Below are 22536 nucleotides of genomic sequence, written 5' to 3' on the forward strand. Positions count from 1 at the left end.
CAGTGTCACATGATCCTGTGGAAATCACTATAATAGGCTGATTTGGTGCTCAAGAAACACTTCTCATTATTAATGTTGAAAACATTTGTGCTATTTAAATTTATTTTTTTATTTTTTGTGTGGAAACAATGATGCATTTTTTTCAGGATTCTTCGATGAACAGAGTAGAAAATAATCTGAATTTATTTCAAATGGAAAGCCACTTCATGTTAAAAATCCATTCATCATTAAGGTAAAGGTAATATGTGTGTCTTCATCATTTATAAAATAATAATAAAAAAAAAAAAGCATTCTTGATTGTTCAGCAACAAACGTGATCAAACATGAACGTTTGAGCAAGAACCCCAGCTTTCAGGATTCTTTCGAGGGAACATTGGTTGATGTGTTACGCTAATCACTGCCAATTTTCCAATTCAGTTATTAACTTGGATAGCAGGCTTACAGGATAGCAATGCTTACTTAACCGCTCATGCAAAAGAGAAAGAAAAACACCATCGTGCTTTGTGTGGTTTGAGATTCGCCACTGTTCGTTCTGTCAGGTCTTTCTGGGAAGGGTGCAGTCTCTTCTCCGGTCAGCTTGCCTTGGCTTGTTGCAGCGGGTGGAGGAGGTCCCTGCATCTTTGAAGAATTTGGCAGAGATCGCCTTCCCTCTTTGAAATGTGACAAATTGAAATGTATTGCAAGAGCACACTTGCTGAACAGGTTTACGACTCATTGTGTATCTGTACTGTACTGTCTAAAGGGCAGTTTCTCACCTAAATTTCTCTTTTCACTTTCTTTTACTGGCGGATGTTGTTTCCATTTTATATACAGTACAAAAAAATTGCTATTAGTGTGAGAACATAGAATCATGTAGTGTTAAAAAAATGTGCTCTTTCGTTATCTTATGTGACAGTTATCTTTTTAACATTTATATATATATATATATATATATATATATATATATATATATATATATAATAAATAATGGGTGATTAATTTAATTACAGAAAGAGACTACTAGAGATAAACTTAAAATCTAAAAACAAAACATTTATAACCTTGGGTGTGGTTCATTATTAAAATCCTAAAATGACTTTGGGACACAGTCGAATTTGGGTTGATACCTGGTTTTACCGTCTCTAATGACCCTAAGTGTAATCTAGAGGTGCTGTTCGGCTGCATTTGAGCTCCATTGTCATTCTGATATATATACATTTGTGTGAAGTGAATACAGTACATACAAAAGAAAGGGCATGGCAATTTCCTTGTCTTCGTTATAATAGAAGCAGTCAGCCGTCAGTCAGCTCTTGACAGATGTTCATGTTATGCAATAAAACATTGCAATTAAACCATCACACACATAGTAGGCTGGGGATTATGAGATAACTGCAGTCATGGCCATGCAAAAGAATGGCAAACTGTACAGACGTCCACTTTAGCACTCTATCTTTAGAAAAAAAAATGTTTTTTACATGAAAGAGTTGGTTATGTCTTAACAATATGAAGTCTAATCAGCTTTTAAAATATTTTTAAAGGATGAAGTTACAAATGAACACAATAAAAACATTTGCACCGTGATTAAATAAATAGTTTATTAAAATGAATGTTTTAAAGAGTGCTTAAAGGAACAGTTTGCAAAAAAAAAAAAAAAAAAACAACCCTTTGCTAAAAATTTACTCAATGTACATATAATATAATGTCTAATTATTAGAACATCTCAACGGTCATTGACCCATAGAGGGCGCACAAACGCTCCCATTTCCATTCAGATGAGGATTATGGAAGCATTTCCACTGTTATCTTCATTATGCGTATTATAACGGGGATTATTAACAAAACAAATAACCTGTCTCATCTTAAAAGATAAAAGATAGGGAATTACCCCATTTATTACAAGTGATGTATAACATAGGAGGAGAATTATATTTATGTTTAAAACCATTTACATGTTCCTATATGCCTACAGTTTTACAATCCTAAAACTAATGACAAATCTTTTTTTTTTTTTTTTCAATAACACTTCTGTTTCTCGTGTAATACTGATGTCAACAGTTGTCACAGGCTCAAAGATGTTGGGACATGTTGACTAAATGATGGAGTTACCCTCAGGACAGCTAAGTGGGTGGTCTCCCCCAGGGTTGGGCAGGGTAGCCCCCCTGAACAAACCTCAAATACTGCCTCAATCATTTCAGGATATTTACCACTCTTTAATGATCTCACACACGCGCAAACAGGACAATCAAATTGAAGCAGAAACATATTTCCATTGACAATAAATAGACAGCAACTTATTTCGAGTATTTCGAGTATTGGTATCATATCAAGTTACAGTACTGCTGCAAACACCCTCAAATAGCCTCAACTGTAATAAATAAAAAAAGAGACGGGAAGATTTTTCACTGAAACACAAAAGAAAACTTGATATGAGTTTGAAACTTGTAGGGCAAGCCAGTGAGAATTTGTTTTAAACAACTGTAACTTTGGGATTTTTGCTCAATAATTCAGTATCTGTCTGCTGCAAAATAAAGCTCATTAAAAATCTACTATTAAACTCTACACACTGTAAATGAATGTTAAATAAAGAGAACAAACCTTCCAACTCCTTTAAATGACTATATATGTTTTTTTTTAAGTAAACATGGACATTATCATTTATGCTGGAATTATGGTAATCCAATTTAATTGTGCAAAGCAATTGTATAAATAGGCCTATACAGTCATTTAACACCAATCTCATTTCACTTTTAACAATTTCATTGAGAAAAAAAAAAGAAGAAGAACCTTCAAAGCCGTTAAGAAGGGTGATGGTCAAGTAATGATTTCACACCATCCTTAAATGATGGTGTTAAAACTAACAACTCCCTGGTCTCCCCTACATTCACTTCATGATCACTAGAGTTTAATACAGAGATAATTTAGAGAAGGATTTAAATGACAGGGCATTGACAAAAACCACACACATAATGTGGTTAATTATATATGGGTTCTTGCAGAGACAGTTCGTGTAAGAGCTGGATACTGGTTGGCTGGTTAAAAGAGAAAAGTACAAAGTAACTTTTTTAATCCATTCATCATGCCCTTACAGTTCCCGCAGGGGATTAAAAGGGGTTCATAATCAGTCACTCAATGTTAAATGTATGGGAAAAGAGCTGCAGCCTTGACAAAATGATTTCTCAATGGCCCGGGAAGGCTCATTTACATAACAATTATGGGAACTGCATGGAACTACTTTTCTGCGGCTTTCTACATAATGAAAGACAATTTCATTCTTTATTCATAAAGAAGCGAGCGCTTGAACTTCACTGGTGTATTTCTGTATAATGAGATAGATTTATTCCGTGTGGTGAGTGACACTTCATGGCATAGCTTTAATATGAATAAAAAAAGTGTGACACCCCATAAAAACACACAGATCATCCTTGAATGACCACTTTGTTATTAAAGATAAGAATAAATGCAGTGTCATGATGATTGTTTTATTATCTTAAACCTTTTTGATGATATAGGCTACATGAAAATATGCATTCAAATGCATTAGCTTGGAATAAATTATAATACAGATATATAAGACAATAATAGATATAGAAGCACTCTATTAATTGTACTCAAAACACTGAAATATAAATATTTATGTAGCCTACTGAATCCATGGGCCCCGAACAGAAGAAAATCGTGTAGCTTTAAAGGCTCTTGCTTAAGCCCCGCCCCTCCGAATCCGCGGTCACATGACTCATAAAGTTTGATGTCCTGCCCAAACTTTCAGAAGTTGAGAGAAGAAGAAAAAAAAGTTAGTTCGGTTAGTGAGAGGGCTGTGATTTTCAATGCGCAGTACAGTCGTTACCAATGTCTGCGTTACAGGAGCCGTAAACTTCTGGGAAAGTCACACAGACAGCGCATTTAAAGAGTTCAAATACTTCAGAAGAAGTTTCAACGAGAAACTTCAGTAGATATGCGCGTTTCCATATTTATTGGGGTGTTCTCGGGAAGCAGAAAAGCACACCGTTGCCTAATTTGTTGCGCAAGGCTTGGATAATTAATACAAGTGGACGGACCGAAAACGACTTTGAGCTGTTTGGATTTAATTTTTAGTCATTGTATGGTTGCAGTCAACTTTCCTGTTTACACCATCTCAGTCGGATAAAAAGAAGGGGTCAGTTTCATCTGGAGTCATGGATCCGAGCCAGCACAACCCTCCTGCCGGCCATCAGATCGTCCATGTTCGGGGAGACTCCGAGACCGATCTGGAGGCTCTCTTTAATGCTGTGATGAACCCGAAAAACGCCATCAGCCCCCCTTCCGTGCCGATGAGGATGAGAAAGCTGCCAGACTCATTCTTCAAGCCGCCAGAGCCAAAGTCCCACTCCAGACAAGTAAGGCCACCCCCACAGAAACCACAAACTATTTCCATAAAGTTTCCCTGCGCCTGCCACTGCAGAGTTTCACGCGACTCTTCAGCCCGACGCGTCAGTCTCTGCTGAGTGTAATGAGGCCGTTCAGTGTGTCGTAACGCTAGCATTTTAGGTTTGTTATTGCAGGAACAAAGAACAGTAAGTGCTGCATTGGGGAAACAAACAAACAAACAATAAATAGCTTGCATAAGCGGACCTATAAGCCCCATAAGACAGTATAAAGTAAAGCATTTTTTTTATAAAAACAATATATAATATTGAAAAAAAAAAAAAATATATATATATATATATATAATATTGAGGGAAAAAATATATAAAAATTTTATTATAACTTATAATAAAATTAATAGAGTAGTCATAACACAAAAATCGCAATGCTCTAGAAATGTGTTATTCTTCGCCAGTGTTAGACTAACTCCTGTGCAGGCTATCAACTATTCCAGTGGGAAAATACAAAATAGCTGAAATGAAAGGTATCGTTAAGTAGCTAGTTACACTGCAGCAAACACACATAGTTTGATCTAATACAGAAGACAGAGTTGTATCTCTCTTATTCACCTCTAATGCTAGTTGAATTGGAAAAAAGGTACCATTGTGGCAAAGTGATGGTAGTACATGGTACTTTGCAATTTCATTCTGTATTTTAGTGGGTTTAAATGTCTTGACGGATTGAACAAGTCATTCAAGCTGCGTGCAAGTCTCTCTCAAAAGATACGATTTATTACCATGTTTGTTTTGAGCTGATGACAGGTAAACATTACATGTCATTCTGTGCTTTTTGTTCTGCGTTATAAAGCATTCGGTTACTTTTTCACGGAGAGTAACTTATCTCAGAAACAAACGATTCAGTTCATAAGTGTGGTATTGGAATGATTCAGACTGAATCGTTTGCAAATCCGTTTATACAGTTCATTGATAAGAACCGACTCAAATGAGTGATTCTTCTGCGATTCGGGCAGCGCTAGTTGTGATTCTAAACAGCCGACGGAAAACACAGACCATACGACTTCATTCAACAAATATGCTTTCCAGTATTCTGTTCATTGCGATTACATCATTGACCATTACTTTTAATGCTTTATCTTTCGATGAAACGTCCTGCCTAATGTAGGTTACATTTGGACTTTGATGTCCGTTTTATAAACCATGAGGTTTAAAGTCTTTAATTTCTAGCACTTGTTCCATGAGTGAAGATACATCAAATAGGTAACCTATTAAGCTTAATTGAAAAAAATAAAATAATAATAAGTTACAAAAGTAGTCGACTATTCTCGGTTTTGCAATCACATCTCGCGCATGCGCATGTGTTGAGTTCTGCTGAGAAGTTGCCCCAGGACAGTCTGTTTCCTACTTAGCTCCTCCTAAAGTCTGCAGCGTGGGCCGCATTTCCATACTTCACTAACCCTCCAAAGTTCACATACCTTAAAAAATTCACTGCAGCAAATAAAACAGATTGTTTCCTTTAAAAAGCTATAAGCTAGAAAAATTAAAGTTACAAAGAATGGTTTATGGTAAAACAAAAATAAATAAATGTGGAGGACTCAAGGCATCAAGAAAACATTTGATACATAGGAAAGAAAACAAAAAGTGTAAGAAACAATGCTTTAACAATTATTGTGATTTTGAACCATTTTGAAATTATTCATGATTAATTTGTACAAGAGGAAAAATTATTTAAAATATTTAGTAGCCTATATGACCTTCACAGTGGGGCATCTTTGAGTTATGTAGGTGAGAATCATTTTATATATATGTGGGGTGTGTGTGTGTGTGCGCGCTCTTGTTTTTGTGAAATATCAGGACACAACTTTGTATAATGACATGGGTATGACACAGGTATTACAAGGAGAGGGTGACTTATGAGGACATAACCCATGTCCCCATTTTTCTAAATTCTTATAAATCATACAGAATTAGTTTTTAGAGAAAGTAAAAATGCACAAAGTTTCCTGTGAGGGTTAGGTTTAGGGGTAGGGTTGGTGAAGGGTGATAGAATATACAGTTTGTACAGTATAAAAACCATTACGCCTATGGGGATGTCCCCACTTTTCACAAAAACAAACGTGTATGTATATGTGTGTGTGTGTGTGTGTGTCTATTCATGTTCTTTGTAAATGTGACTTTATTGGTGTTTTGAATTATTAAGGTTTAGACATAAGTCTCTTTGCTATTTAAGAGACTTATTGCTTGTAGCATTTTTGCTTTAAATCTAATCCTAATCTAAATGTCGTCTTTATGCTGAGATAATCCTCTATCCGTACACAGGCCAGCACGGATGCAGGTACTGCTGGTACCCTCACGCCCCAGCACGTCAGGGCACACTCCTCTCCCGCCTCCCTGCAGCTGGGTGCAGTTTCTCCTGGCAACCTGAGCAGCATGGGTCCAGCAAACGCCCCACCTCAGCACCTCCGCCAGTCTTCTTACGAAATACCTGATGATGTGCCACTGCCCCCAGGCTGGGAGATGGCCAAGACCCCTTCAGGCCAGAGATACTTCCTAAAGTGAGTTGTTAATGTTGTCATGCTTGATCTGATGTTTATGTCAACTTGGTTTTAAGTATTTTAAATTGATAAGGCATTGTTCCCCTTCAGATTGGGGTCAGGTTTGCAGTGCTCCCAGTCATTTTAAAGATGGAAGACTCGGTACATTTAAAGTTTACAACAAAGGTGAATTTTAGTGGACAGAAAGTTTTGCAATGTTGCTTTGAAGTTGTGATGTATCAAATACTGTTTCCGGGTCTAAACCTCCACTCTATTCCAGTCACTCAGCCATTTATGAACACAATTTATTAATATCATATATTTAAACTAAGCTTTATAGAAGCTACAGTATTCTGTCTCGCCGTCCTAAATATACTTTGAAATTTCATTAAAAAAAAAATCAGTCTGACAATTCAATAACTGAAACGCCTTTATATGGCATTATTTCCCTGTAAAATGTAGAGAGTGCATTGTTGTAGCGCGAAAGTACATTCATATAATGCGCGAGCGCGAATCTATCTGCTCACGCGCAGGAACTTGGAATAAGTTCACTGAAGTTCAATCAAGACGATCTGAGATGGATCCGCCGAATCGACGATCTCAGGTAACCAGTTTTATTTGTTTTGATGTTAAATATGTCAAATGCATTGTCTTGATTGAACTTCAGTGAACTTATTCCATGTGTTCCATGTGCAGTTCAATATCAACCAATAAGATTCCATGTGCAATGTCACGTTTTCATTGGTCAGTTGTTGAAGCCTATTTCTGATTGGTTGTTGCCAAACAGCGCTTATGCCAAGAGCAAAGAGAAAGAAATCAAAGAGAAGAGTACTTGACCATACGCGCACGCACAGGACACAGTCTAAGCACATAAATCTTACTTTAAGTGAAGAAGAGCAATTCGCGAATGCACTGAACACGTTTTAAGTGGAGGCATACTCTCTGAGCGAGCCCAGAGAAAATTCTTACAAGAGCAACATGTATCTGAGAGCATGTGCCCGGTTCCCGCACGCGAGCAGAAAGATTTGCGCTCTGCACATTATATCCCCCACTCGAGGAGAGAGATTCGCACTCGGGCACATTATATTATGTGCGCGAGCAGTGAGATTCGCGCTCACGCTTTATATTAATGTACTTTCACGCTACAATAATGCGCTCTCGACATTTGACAGGGAAATAACACCATACCTTTAAAGTTGAAATTTACAATCATGATTTTTCAGCAGTATTACAAAACACTGTGTGAGTATATTTTAGCACCATTTGTTGTTTCCTTTTGAGATTTAATAGAGTTTTTGGACCCAAAAACGGTGGTGTGTGACATCAGACTTGCCGGCTGATACTTACATCATGAAAATCGCTTTTTTTTTTTTTTTTTTTTTTTTTAAATGTGCAGATGAAAGCTTATTTTTAATCAAAACTACCAAAAAAAAAATTCCAGCTGGTTTATATATCCTAGTCTTTGCTAGTGTGTTAGCCTGTGTGCCAAGCTTTCCTTCTGTGTGTGTGTGGGTACTTGGTGCTTCTGTGGATTGGGTTACAGAGGGGAACAAAGGCCCTGTGTAGCAGTGTAGAATGTGTGGAGGACGGGCCGGCCTGGTAAACTCATCTGCCTGACCACAGAAGTCTGTCCACAGGACAGGAGGAGTTAAAAGGGCAGATTTAAAGGTGCTGTATGTAGGATTGACACCGAGTGGTTGAACTAGATACTGCAGCCAAATTAAAAATACTGTAGAGGGGTTTTTTTTCACGCAGACCCTCCTCCTCAGACTTGACACACACGCAGGTTCCAAGATTGATGAGACCAACATGAACCAGCACACTTGACAATGAATGAAATGAGATGCACTGTGTTTTCATTGCGAAATACAATTGGGTAAACTGTTAGTGGGTGGGTTTCACAAACCAAAACAGAGACCGACATTCCGGCTCGGAACGCACATTTTCAAAGGATAATAACTGACTGTAGCATTATTTTTCAGATAAACAAGTATGTTAAAGGGGTCATATGATGCAATTTTACATTTTTCCTTTCTCTTTGGAGTGTTACAAACTGCATAAAGAAGATCTGTAAAGTTGCAAAGATTAAAGTCTCAAATCCAAGGCAATATTCTTTATAAAAGTTAAGACACTGCCACCCCCCAAAACGGCTCATTCAAGCACGCCCCCACGTCTATGTCACTTAATGGAAATATTTGCGTAAGGCTGCCTAAATGTTCACGCAAAGAAAGAAGGCGTGGCATCATTATCCACAGTTAGTGTTCGAGCAATCATGTCAGAGATGCTGTGTGTATCTAGGAGAAAGCAAAAGCACTTTATTTGGCCTTTCAAAAGTAGATGCATTTAGGAATCTTTAAGATTACTTACAACAGCAACGCATTTTATGGACTGTTTCGTGAACCTAGGAGATGAGGTAATTCTGACTTTGCTACGACAATCTGGCACTTCTGAATCAGCTACTGTATGTATGTTTTATAATAGTTGAAATATTTGCTATTGTCTGTTGTGGAGTTGTGTGTGTGTGTGCGCGCACAATGGAGAGCACAGTGGAGTCAGCTGTCTTAACTGTCCATGGCTTGTGTACTGCAAACAAATACGAGCTTCATCACTGTGTCTGTCATGCCACTGTGTTCCCCTTTTCAGGCTTGAACTGATGGTAAAGCTAAGGACATTATTAACTGTTTTTAAATTTATTTTGAAAGATGAAGCTCACAATTATGGAAAGGGGCGTTACATTTCCGACGAGTGCTTGCAGTGTTAAGCCAATCACAATGCACTGGGTCAATTGGCCAATCAGTTGGACTGTGCTTGTTGGAAGGAGGGACTTTGTAGAAAACAAAGAATCTGAGAAAGGCGGGACATAGAGGACTTGCAATAATGTACAGTATTTGAAAAATAATGTTTTTTGTACATTTAAGCATGTCAGCATATTCTGTTCAAACCAAATACACAAAATAATGATATTTTTAAAAAGTGTCAGATGACACCTTTTAATTTAACATTTTTCTTAAATATCTGCATAACATATTATGGTATTTTTATGCTTTAGTAGAGTAAAAAACTTTGTACATTTTTGTCTTTTTGATAAGTCCAATTTAAGTTATCATCATTTATTTACTAGCTGCTATATTAAGACCGAATTAGGATAGAATTTTTAAATACAAAGTTTCTGGGATGTCCGGAACTGTGACCCTCTGACCATTTGCTTCTAGACAAACATGATTAGCCTCCAATTTATGATATGATAAAATGGAGAGCTTTTAAAATCATATGTTTAGAAGAGGAACATCTGCTTCATTTGGACCAGGTCTCCAGAAATTGTGCAAAAGGAGGTTGAGGAAGGGGAACACGCCATTTTTGCAGATGGCTCACAAGAAGACCAAGGCTGATGTTTTGGAAATGTCGCAACTGCTAATGCATCCAACAATGAGAACTTGGCTCCAAATTAAGCCTGGTAGTTCTCGTTCTTCTTAAACAAAAAAATGAAGGAAATTTTAAGCAAATATTGTGACGTTTTCAAAGCTACCTTTTTGAGTAGCACCGTTTGAACTTCACCCAGTCTCTGTCACTGCTGAAATGAACATCTCCCCTCATTTTTAACCTCTCTTTGTTTGTGGTTTAAGAGAAATGCAGGCTCATATTATTCAGCGTCTTGTTGTTGACCCTTGCTTTGTTTGTGGATACTTTCCCACAGGAAGTTGACATGGTTTGTCAACAATTCCTCATTTTTGTAGTGAGCATACCTCTGTAACCCCCTATCAAATTCAAGGAGCTGAAAGAAGAGTCAGATGTCTTTGAACATCTTGGGGGTTGTTTTTTAAGACAGTGTGTCAAGTAAAAAATAGTCTAATTTAAAATATTTCTCAAGACGCCATGTGTTTTGCTTTATTGCTTTGCACATCTTATGTAAACTCCTTAAAATGATTCTGGTTCAGGTCAGATGAATCTGAAACCAGTCCAATTATACAGTAGGGCTGGACCAGAATATTAGATTATTTTAATATTTGTTCAGTGGGTTGGCATTCGATTTTCAATTTTGAGATTCAAAATATTATAATTTTTTTTTTTCAAACACCTGGCATCCCCTGTGAAACATTTCTCATTCGCCCTTGGATATGAATCGCCCATGAGTGAACGTCATGACATGATTCAGTTTATCTGGAAACAAAGACAAAAATGCTGAAGACCTGCGATTTGAAACTGTCCTACCACAACAGCACATCAAGTGTGAAAAATCACTCTGAGTTCTGTTAGTACACCTATAGTACATTGTTGAATTAAAAAATAAATAAATACAAGCTTTTATCCGGCATGTTAATCAGTAATTTTACACATGATAAAAATGTACTCTTAATTTGCTTGGAAAATACTTGCGAATACGGCAGTCATAGAAAAAAGTGTACGGTAGTCCAGCCTAATAATAATTTGTCCTTAGCCTATTGAAAAGTATTCCCCTTAACAGAACTGTGTGTTTTGTATCACTAGTGCAGTGTATGTTCTCGGAGCATAAAAAGTCCTGCAGGCATGAGAGGCGTACCGCTTCTTGCCTGCGCTGTTCTGTAGTTTTGTGTCAGTACATCGTAAATATAACACCGCACCAGTTTACTGCCGGGAAATTGCTAGCCGTGCCGCATCCAGTGTAGGTAGCATAATAAGTTATATTGTATTTTGTCGCGCAGCTTGCGTCCGGTGTTAGAGAGAAAAATATGTTCAGCTCTCTTCCTCCGGAGCTTTGAATATTCAGTGTTGATTACCACTGAAGATTCGAAGCACAAAAAATGGTTTTCGGACCAGCAAATTATACAGTGCTTATTTTAGACCAACTAGTTGAGTTTTGTGGTCCCCTGTTACATTGTCAAGTGCTGACTGCTTGATAACTGTTCTTATTCTGGTCTGGTATAGTTTAAAGGGATAGTTCACACAGTGATAAAAATTCAGTCCCCACCAAAACTGTATGAGTTTCTTTCTAATGTAGAGCACAAAAGAAGATATTTTGAAGAATTTTGGTAATCAAACAGTTGGTAATCAAACAGTCAACTGGTAAATACCGACTAATTTACCAGGTGCATGAAATGTTGAATAATTTGTAACTCCCATTGCACATTTAAAAGTGTAGTTTGAATCTGGAAACACTGAGGGCTTCAGGAAGCTTGTCCTGGAAAACAAACACACTCCTATTTATATTCAGGCCCTCTTCAGATGAGGGCCGTGAGCCAACCTGTCTGAAACTATAACAAGCTCACATTACTTTCAGGTGACCACTACTGTTCTGCATGTACACAACCCTCAACAAGTCCTTTTCTCCTAAGGACAGATATTTCATTAGAGAGCATGTTTGTTACCATTCATTTTGGTTGCAAATAAGCACGTCTGACAAGCAGCCTGGTTTCCGTTTTAATGTGAATGAAAGCACAGTTTATGAATCTGCTCACTAGAGATAAAGTAGACCGCGAGAGTATGAGCCGGTTGCTTTATTTATCCAGTGACATTAATGTGACCTGGTCAGATATAGACAAACAAACAAGACTGAGAGACTCTGAACAAGCAGTAAAATATTTATTGCATTAAAACTAGTTAGATTTTAGCCATGAATGGTTACACTGTAACCCTTTTCATCCTATATTTAGTCCAGCCTTTGCTCAGGCCTCAGTGGTGTCCTGCGACACTTTGATAGCGGGAAGAAAATGACAGGAAACACAAAGCTATCAGAAGTCAGAAATCAACCTGTGACACCCAGTCATTTGAAGACTGTTTTAGCGCCGCCTCAAAAGCCCGGGATTATAGGGAGCGAGTTCTGTGGTGCGTCCAGATGTTAGTAGTGGATCTTCCTGAGAATCCAAAACCGTAAACTGTGTTTTCTGGAAAATAAGTTGCGTGTGACTAAGTTGGGTCAAAATTACATTGGTAAGAGAAAAAAATAACAACAGGTAATTGAGTGTATAAGTAATTTTTTTATATGTATTAAGAAACAATGTAAAAAATGGAAATGAATGAAACCTTACACTATAAGAGTGAATATCTAGAATTTCTGGAGGTTAAAACAAGTTGTAGCCTAGCCTTTTTTTACTTTCTAGGTCTCTGTGCCCTGTACTCCCTCTTTTCTTCCTTCTTTCATCATTAACCCTGTGGAAGACAGAAGTGGGAAAGGTCAACATGATGTGTTGACCTCTCCTCTCTTTCCCCTTTCTCCAACAGTTTACTGTGAGCTTTGATTTATAATAGACTTGGACCGAGGGGAAGGGGGCTCAGGGCGGTTGAGGGTCATCTTGTTTAGTTCTTTCCTGCCTGTTTTTTAGGACCTCAGGGGGGGGGGGGGTTCACAGGGCACAAACACTGAGACCAGGGTCATAAACTAATGAAGGATTCTAATTTGGAGAATGTGTCCAAACAGAGGGGCTAATCAGTGTTTCCGTTGTCTTATTAAAGCCAGGACTCAGTGGGGGGATTTAGCCCATGGGAGGGCAGTCCTAGCTGAGAAGGGCCCTCAGGGATGTGGACCCCAACTATCACAGGGATTAGACCCTGTGATGGGAACCACCGTTAACCCTCCACCCACATACTGCTTTTAATTACTATACAAAGGTGTGTCTCCGAGTTGCACATACACTCATTTAGACTGTAATGTTTGTCTCAAATGCCTTTCTTGTTCAGAAATGGAGCTGAATATGACTGATAAGCTACATTTGAAATTATTATGAAAAATAATTTTGAAAGGAACTACCATTTGGGTGAGGAGTTAAAGGGTGTGAGGGGAGCCGGTGGTGATGGGAAAAGTGTGGCGTTAAGTGATTTAATGAGCACTGTTTGGTTTTCATGACTTTGTCTACCGCTAGATCAGTGTGGCCTCAAGCTCCGTAAACTAAAAATGGCCCCCTTGTTTCCTTCCTGCTGTCTGCTTTCACCATGGGATTTTCTTGGGTTCGGGAAGGAGCTGAGCATGACTGGACTAGCTAGAAAAACACAAGGACACGTGAAAGAAGGGCTTTTCCTTGAATGAATATCATTAGGACTCTCATTACTCGTGTTTGGCTGCTGTAATGTGCACAATCGACTTAGAGATGCATGATATATCAATAATACCGGTTACAGAATATTAAAGGGTTACAAAATATTAAATAAAACCATAAAACACATTTTCTGAGATGTTATACATGTTATTTCACTACATAACACTCATTGATTTATTAAGGGGAAACTGGTTATTTTTGCTAGTTTAGTATTTTAATAGCACTATTTTAGGTTACCCGATGGAAACAAACAGGATTTTTTCTTTAAACCTTTTGTGCTTAAATCTAAGTCTTGTATTATGATATTATGAGTAAATTATTAACTTTGGTTTGTGTCCATGTTATGAATAAAATCTAAACGAATGAGATGAAGTAATTTCAGAATGTAAATGTATATAAGATATAAAATATATTTTTACTGTTGTTCATTGCTGAAAGCAATATTAGTACTCATTAAGTTTATTATTAAAGGGAACATTTTAAAAGTTATTTTTTGCAAGTTTAATGTTTGAATAGTACTGGTGCGCCACTTGAAACAAACAGGAAGGTTTTTTTTTTTTTTTTTTTTTTTTTTTTTTTTTTCCTGAAGAAATCATGTGTATTAGGAGCAAGGCTGTATTGTATTGGCTGTAGTAGTTTTCTAGTGCAATGGTGCTGCTTCTGGAAGCGTCACATGTCCAGACTCACACTGCCAGCTTAGACAGTCTTTGTTATCGAGTGCTGCAGTCTTCTGGGGGGGCCTGTTTTATTTTGGATATTCCTCACACACTCAAACTTTTTTTTCCTGCGGACAGTTGGGGAAATATTTGCTTTTCTGCCTTTTTCCCCTTTCCTGAAAGGAGGCATAGGCTGAATTCACATCAGTCTCAATTTCGAAATGGTTCATGTTGGTTTTAAGGACAAAGTAAAGATGTGAATTGCACCCACGTATGTGTTAGTTTGGAGCAGGCGTGTTGTGTACTGCTTTTGGCCGTCTCTTTGATGGGTAACGGTTTAGCCGTCTGGGTCAGGCATCTCTTCCCAGCTCCATTTGTTGCACATTTGTGTGGAGGACTGGTGAAGGGAGTGAAAGTTTGCTCTTGCTAATGTGATCAACATCACAGGGAGAGGCCGTCCTCCCCTCAAACCCACACCACAATCATACTTCTGTTTCATGCATGATCAAGGCCTTTTTATAGACCTATCTCCTAGAGTTGTGAAGTGTAATGCTGGAGAATACTGTGTGATGGTTTGAATGTGTGAATGGGTAGAGATTGTGTCGTACTGTTATAATGCAGTAGACATCAGTGGAGAGGACAGCTTAATGTTATATTCGAGTGTGAGCCACAAGGAAAACTATTAACTACCAACGAAAATATATAGCTTGCTTTAGTAACTTTATTGTAAAGTATTTTTCTTTGCATTTAAAAAAATAAAATGCTTTTAAAAGTTTTGGGATCAGTAAATAAATAAATGAATACTGTTATTTAGCAAGGATGCATTAAATTGACAGTAAATACATTTTAGAATTTTACAGAAGATCAAATAAATTTTGTGCCTTTTGAACTTTCTATTAATCAAAGAATCCTGATTTTTTTTATATATATATATATATATCATGGATTCCACAAAGCTATTAAACAGCAAAACTATTTTCAACATTTACCAGATCTGCATATTAGAATGATTTCTGAAGGACCGTGTGACAGTCCTAATGGCTGCTGAAAATTCAGCTTTGCCATCACAGGAATAAATAACATTTTAGAATGTATTCAAATAAAAAACAATTTATTTTAATTGCAAAAACATTTCACAATATTACTGTTTGTATTATATTTTTGTTTACATAATATACACTAAAATGTTAATTTTATGTAAATCAGGCCCCAACATTTTGATAGTAGAGCATGACATTTTTGTTTTGATTTACTCTAAGATAATATAGTTGTTTATATAATATCTAGTATTTTGGTCAGGCATCCCTTATTTTTAAACTCACACTTGAGTCTAAATTGACTTCTGAACTCGCTGTACTTTACGACGTGAGCAGCAGACCACTTTTGACCCATTTCCTGGTTTGAGTCCTCCGTTGGGTTACAGTGGCCTCGTTTTTGTAATGTTTAGTTTCCCAGGTCGGGGTGGATTAGTTTCTCAGCTCATCTAGTGTGAAGCATTTACTTGGAGCCAATGTGTGTTTGTCAAGCATGTGCTTTATTGACCACGCACAAACAAGCCCCTTTCCTGTTGAAGTGTCATTTGTGAGTATGTGTGTGGACTTACAGAAAGCAGTGTTGACCCAGTCCTGATGTAGCACCTTTGCCCCAGACATAAATGCTCCCACTGTCACTGCAGAACAAACCGCCTCAAGAAGACCCCTGCCTATGTATTTAGACCAGCGTCTCGTTCAAAATGCTCTTTATATGTACCAAATAGTGCAGTGAGGGTGTTGAATGTGTCACACTCAGATTTGTTGTTTTGGTTCTTGGTTTTGTCATTAAGCAGCAGTTTAATGGTATATTATGACCCACCTTAAATGTGAAGAATCGCACTTTCATTAAAAAAAAATAAAAAATAGATTAATGATTTCAATGTTGGAATAAAGCTTGCCTACCACTTCTGAGAACTTCATAACCTTTACTAAAGTGTTTCTATGGTATCTCTCTCTCTCTCTCTCTCTCTCTCTTTGACTCTGTTACCTCCTGTGATATGAGCCCTCCTTCAAAGAGGAACTTAAATCCGGCTAGAGGTCAGCAGGTCGCTCAATAATCTCTCCTGATGATGTCCTGCTGACGGAAGCTCAGTCACTCATCCACCCGCTCGCTCGCTCGGCCGTGAGGGAGATCTGATGTCCTCTTTCTGTCCTGACCAGCAGCATTCAGTCACTCATAATGGCTGCCTCTCTTTGGCCTCATTAGATGCAGTGTGTGTTATGTTAAGCTAATATACAGGATCCTTGTGTATGCAGTTGTAGTGTAGAAGTCATCATCTTAATAGTGTTTACTAGTAAAAGACAGATACACTACTGTGCAAAAGTTGAGGCACAGTAAGATTTATTCTTAAAAAATAATACAGTAAAAAACAGCAATATTGTGAAATATTATTACAATTTAAAATAATAGTTTTTTTATTTTAATGTATTATAGCAGTCACATGATCCTTCATAAAGCATGCTTATATGCATTTCTTGTTATCAATGTTGAAAACAGTTGTGCTGCTTAAGATTTTTGCGGAAACTGTGTGATGATTTTTTTTTTCTCAGAATTAAGAACAGCAGCTATCAAACCTCAAACTTGTGTCCAATATGGACACACTTTTTACTTGGGTTAAAGTTTTATTTAAAACAGAATTCAATTTTCAGATATGTTTTATGTTTTATTATATATTATCAACAGGTAATTATATAAGTAATAAATGATAATATTTTTATTATGCATCTGCTCGATTCTCAAAAAAAAAAAAAATTCACTGACCACTAGCTTAAATGAATATCCATATTTATATATGTTGAATACAACCAAATCTTTAAAAGCAGCATCAGAGTATTCCAATCGATTAATACTGCAAATGGTCTCACAATTAGTTCCTCAACATGGAAGAAAAAAACAAAACAAAAATGTGCATTAATGCTTCTATAATAAAAGAATGTTTATAATTTTTAAAGTATAACCATTATTCATGTTGCCATGAGATTATAGTGATGGATAAGTTGCTTTTCTTTACCCATCTGGGAATAATTATTATAAACACTTTTCCATTATGATCTTTGGAACAAGTTGAAATTTTCAATGGTAAACGACGTTGTGTTTTGTGTGAAATGCGCCTTTACCACAAATTCTCGGGTGAAAGTCAGTACAATGCAAAATTTGGTTTGAAAGTAGAGAATAGGGAATGCTTTCTTGGTATTTTTTTCTATTTTGAACACCGTTCATCCACTATATACTCCATATTTTGAGGTCAGATATTTGTTATTTCTTCGGCAAAGTGGAAAGCATGCAGTGCTGGCGAAGTTGAGTGGAACTGTGAGCATTCATCGCTGCACCTCAAGCTCTGCTGTGTTATAAATAACTACAGCACAATAAACAGGGCCCTGATAATTGGGCCATCAATCATGTCGAGCGCTTGGGTGGGTCTAGGCCCAGTGCCGTGAGCTCGCTGACCACCACTCTCCACCTCCTCCTCCTCCTCCTCCTCCTCCTCGAGCGCTCTCTGGTTTCATGAGCACTGATAACAGCTGGAGAGGACATCAGGAAGTGAGCTTCTACAGAGCACTGTCAGGGAGTGATTCCTGTGTGGTCATGGCTCAATGTGATTTGAGTGCCCTGTCTGTCGGCTATAAAGCAAAAGCCCGCTACCAGGGTTGTAGACCTTTCTTTGTCTGTTTGTCATTCTCCCAGTCTGTCTTTTCAGTGCTCTGTCTGGGATGGAAGTAGAGCTCCCGAAAGAAGGTTGCAGTCATCTAGTTGATGATGTTTGAAGCTCTGGAGGGTGTTTGTGGGGGTCTCCTGAGCGGATGTCTATCCTGTCTATGCTTTTGTCTCTATCTCTGGCCCCATAATCTTCAATAATGCCTCTCAGCTGGTGGCCCCCAGTGATCTGTAATGGCCCTGAGTGGTGGTGATGTTTTTCCGGTTGGAGTTTGGGAGACTGTTGCCATAGGTTTTAGTTTGTTGGTGTGAATGTGCCTCAGCCTCATTAAACTTCACTGATGAGTGAACTTAACTAATCACTTATTGTTACTGCACACCAAAAATAAAAACCTTGTAAATGAAACAAAAATTATTTATAGGAGTGTGTTTTACAATGGAAAACATATTGATCTTTATACTTATTATTCATTTATTTATTTAATTCAATGTGTTCCTTTCCATTTGTAATTAATTATGAGTGATAACTGTTTTTACTAAAACAACATATGATTATGACCATCTCTAATGCTTCTATTCATTAAATACAGGTTGGCATCATGAATAAATGATGGGCAAAGTATTAGATGCAAATGGTTTTCACCATTATTGTTACTCTTGGCTGTTTTTTGACTCTCCTCCCATTTTCCCGGTACTTTCCCGCTGAGTAAAGGGAAGCCAGTCCGCCTCATTTGTGAAGTGTGTTTTTGTGTGCTGGGAAAGCAGAGAGAACATTGCATGAGAAGTCGCTCAAGAGTGACGCAATGGTAGGGCTCTGACCCAGACTGGATTGTGTGCTTTTGACTACAAAAGCACATTTCCTCTGTTCCAAAAGCTAGTGAACTGCCTGAATAGACAGCAGCATCACAGACATAAAATCTGTTGGAGAAGCTAGGCAACATAATTATGCTGCATTCAAAGAGATCCTTCTTGAATACCGCAATCCCAGTCTGCAGAATGCAAGATCATTTTATAAAACTGAATAAATATAATTGATATTAATTGCACTAATATTTAAAATTGTTTATTAAAAAAAACTGTTATTCAGCATGCATGAAATTGATTTTTATTTTTATTTTGAGTCATCAGCTTAGAAGCTCTGCCATCATTTGTGATTCTTCCATATACAGATATATGTGTGTTTTGTAGAGTTGCTCACTATATAGTGCACTCCAAATCATTCTATTATGATGTTTAGGATGCTGCCTATGTAGGGAGTAGGCAGCGAGTCGTTCCACTAGAACAAAGCAAATCTTTCAGCTTGAATTCAGTGTGTCTGGAAGTTTGTTTGCAGATTTTTGCCAGAAAAATGCAATTTGTAAGTAAGCTGTCGTTACGGTCAAAAGTTCTCGTTCTAGATAATTGTGACACTGAATAAAACAAACGTCAGTGTATTGCATGGAAAAGGCGCCGCATGGGCAGAGCGTTTGGGCTAATAAAGCCCACCTGTGTGAGTGCGAAACCCAAGAGGAGATCTTCATACTCGACATCCTGTGCTCCAATTAAAATTAAGTCACACGGCCTCTCCTCCTCGCTCCCCCCGTGTCTCTGTCATAGTTTCCAGCAGCAATAGGAGGGGGAGGATCGGGGTGACTTTAAGTGTAACAGGACCACAGCCATCCACTCAGCCAATGCGTTCTGAAGGATTGCTTCCGCGCTCGTTTTTTCCTCCTCTGTGGCCTTTTCTTTTTGTTTGACGGTCATATGGCCCTCCCCTGTGACCCTTGTGAAGAGGCCCCCCGTTCGTCTGCTGTGGCCTGGGCTGTTTTCCTGGAGTGTGTGTGTGGGTTGGGGGTGGGGTGGCTTACTGGTAGGTGGGTGGGAGAGGGGCAGATTTCGGCTGATCCTTTGATCAGTAAAGCATAAACAAGAGAGAGCTTAGAGAAGAGGGGGTGGTGAAGTGCTGAGTCAGTCTCTCTCTTTCTCTCTCCTCTTTTTGTTATTCTTTCTCTCTTCCTCACTCTCTCAGAAGGCAGTGATGGTGGAATAGTGACTAATTGGTGGCAAAGAGAAAGTGACGGCAGGAAAGAAACGGTCACAGGGCTTTATGATGGGAAATACCTGTTAGAAAGCTGCAGAATTCATTTATCCACAAGGTCAAACATCCTCCATATTTTTTCTTCCAGTAGACCAGTGGTCAGCTGTATATCTCAACTCAACTCAACCTTTATTTATAAAGCACTTTCCAAACCACAAAAATTGCCCAAAGTGCTGTACATAAATAGTAGATAATCTAGAAATCAAAGAATCTAGTCAAGATGCCCAAGAAAAAGTTAAGTGCATGCATATCTTACATTTTAAGCAACAACAAAAAAAACTTTCTTAAATAGGCAAAGAGAGCAGAGCTGAAGGAAAAGAGAAACAAGTGAATAGCATTTAGGGTTTTGGGTCGTAGCTTGGTCTGAGCTTTTGTCCAGAAGGTGAAAGCTTTGTAAAACTGGCGCCAGATTGTTAAAGAGCCTGACACTTCAGTGTGTTGGAACAGGCAGCGAGAGAAAGAAACCTCCTGGGAGGAGACCCATGACTGACCCTGCCTGAATGTACAGGCCATCGGCTGAGAAAGAGAATGAGAGATCGAGGGGCCTTTTCCTGCGTTAGCTCTACATCTTAATCGAGCAACAAGCGCCAACAAAGCCATCATTAGAAATGCCTCTACACCGAGTGTTACAGCCCGTTCTCACTGTAGAATAGACGCGAGTAGTGTTCATTAGTGTTTCACAACTGCCTGGGTTCTCTAGAAGTTATGTAAATCTGCTTCTTTCAGTAGTATTTACTTGCAGCTGTATTTTTAGTTTCATGGACCTGACAGAACGTGCAACACCTCCAATCGCAGGTCTTCTTTTGAACCACCCACTCCATCCCAAACACTGCTCGTAAATTGCATGCTTGTGCCTTCAGGACACCAAAACCATTTTCTTGGAAGAGTCTAATTGTTTAAAAGAAAATGTGGAGATTAGCAGCTAGTGTTTAGGAAGGAAAGGTCTGATCTTAAGGAAGCTGCCAGATTAGATCATGAAGTGAGCTCTGATAGTGTGCCAGAAAAACATACAAATGTTGATTTCTGGAGGTAAATAGTTGAAGATTGACTTGTTTTCGTTTTGATTGTGCGTCTGTTGGGTATTTGTGTTGAGACTGAGGCTTAAAAGCCTTAATTTTCCAGCATAAACTGCTTAACCTTTAAGTGATGAACTGCAGTGAAAAAGAGAACAGCACTGCTCTCCCTGCCACCCTGCTGACTAAGATCTGAATAAACAGAAGAGTGTAAGCCTGGCTTCAGTCTTTCACTTTAGACTTGTTGTTTCGTTTTCCAGTAAGCTTGTTATTCATCACTGACCTTACACCGTAATCTGTGACTTCATGTGCAGATGACACCAGTTCAGTCCACTGCACGCAGGCGAATCACACGTAAACGGGGTCAAAGTTTACTCAGCGGCCTACGGTTATCCACACTCCCTCCTCCACAGCAATACATCAGCAGATCTGACACAAGAGTGGGTGGCAATCGTAAAGTTTATGAAATGGACTTTCATAAGAGCCTATTTTTAGCAACCAGGGCAAACAAAATGAATGGGAGTTTCATTGCTAACAAGACAGGCCATCATTTACACTACTGGCTTGAAGGAGATGTTTGGTTCCTGCTTGCTTTTGCTTATGCAGATTAAAGAACTGAGATGCTGTCCAAATGGATCTGTGTTCAGGTGTTTACAAAGTTCTTGAAAAGGTCCACTTGCTGGAAGTTTTATCGGGGCACTCAAATTAAATCAAATAAACCACTGTGGGATATCTAACACTGGGTTAACTTATATGGTAGTACACTTCCCATGAAATGTATATTTATGCAGCCTGGAACAAGAACAGATGTAATCATTAATAAAAAGGATTATAATATTAATATCTAAACACATATATATTTATGTATATATTCTATATGTCCTAAATGTAAAATTGACAGTTATGTTTTGGCCCAATATCTCCAGCCAAAGGAGAAGTTCATTAGGATTTTGGTCACAGCCGCAATATTTTTGTTTAATTGTCATGCTTATGTATGTCTTTGTTTCCTAATAGCCATAATGACCAGACGACCACCTGGCAGGACCCACGTAAAGCCCTTCTTCAGATGAACCAGGCCGCCCCGGCCAGCCCAGTGCCTGTGCAGCAGCAGAACATCATGAACCCTGCCTCAGGTCAGCTGCTCCAGACACTCGTTTCATATTAAAAACTACACTCTTAGTCCCAGCATTCTTTTGGTAATTCGACGGGTGTATCAGTCTCTGTT

At 38.3% G+C, this 22536-nt stretch overlaps 1 protein-coding gene across 2 annotated transcripts in view; it reads left to right on the plus strand.

The window, feature by feature from the left end:
* The first annotated feature begins 3728 nt into the window (after positions 1–3728).
* LOC113061663 (transcriptional coactivator YAP1) overlaps positions 3729–22536 on the plus strand; it is a 33531-nt gene continuing 14723 nt past the window's right edge. For both annotated transcript variants that reach the window (XM_026230972.1, XM_026230973.1), the window contains exons 1-3: positions 3729–4352; positions 6657–6892; positions 22326–22444. In XM_026230972.1, the coding sequence (XP_026086757.1) occupies positions 4152–4352; positions 6657–6892; positions 22326–22444 (556 nt within the window). In that variant the 5' untranslated portion in view covers positions 3729–4151. The remainder of the gene's footprint in view (positions 4353–6656; positions 6893–22325; positions 22445–22536) is intronic.

Source organism: Carassius auratus, chromosome 43 (genome assembly GCF_003368295.1).
Source record: "Carassius auratus strain Wakin chromosome 43, ASM336829v1, whole genome shotgun sequence".
Classification (NCBI taxonomy): domain Eukaryota; kingdom Metazoa; phylum Chordata; class Actinopteri; order Cypriniformes; family Cyprinidae; genus Carassius; species Carassius auratus.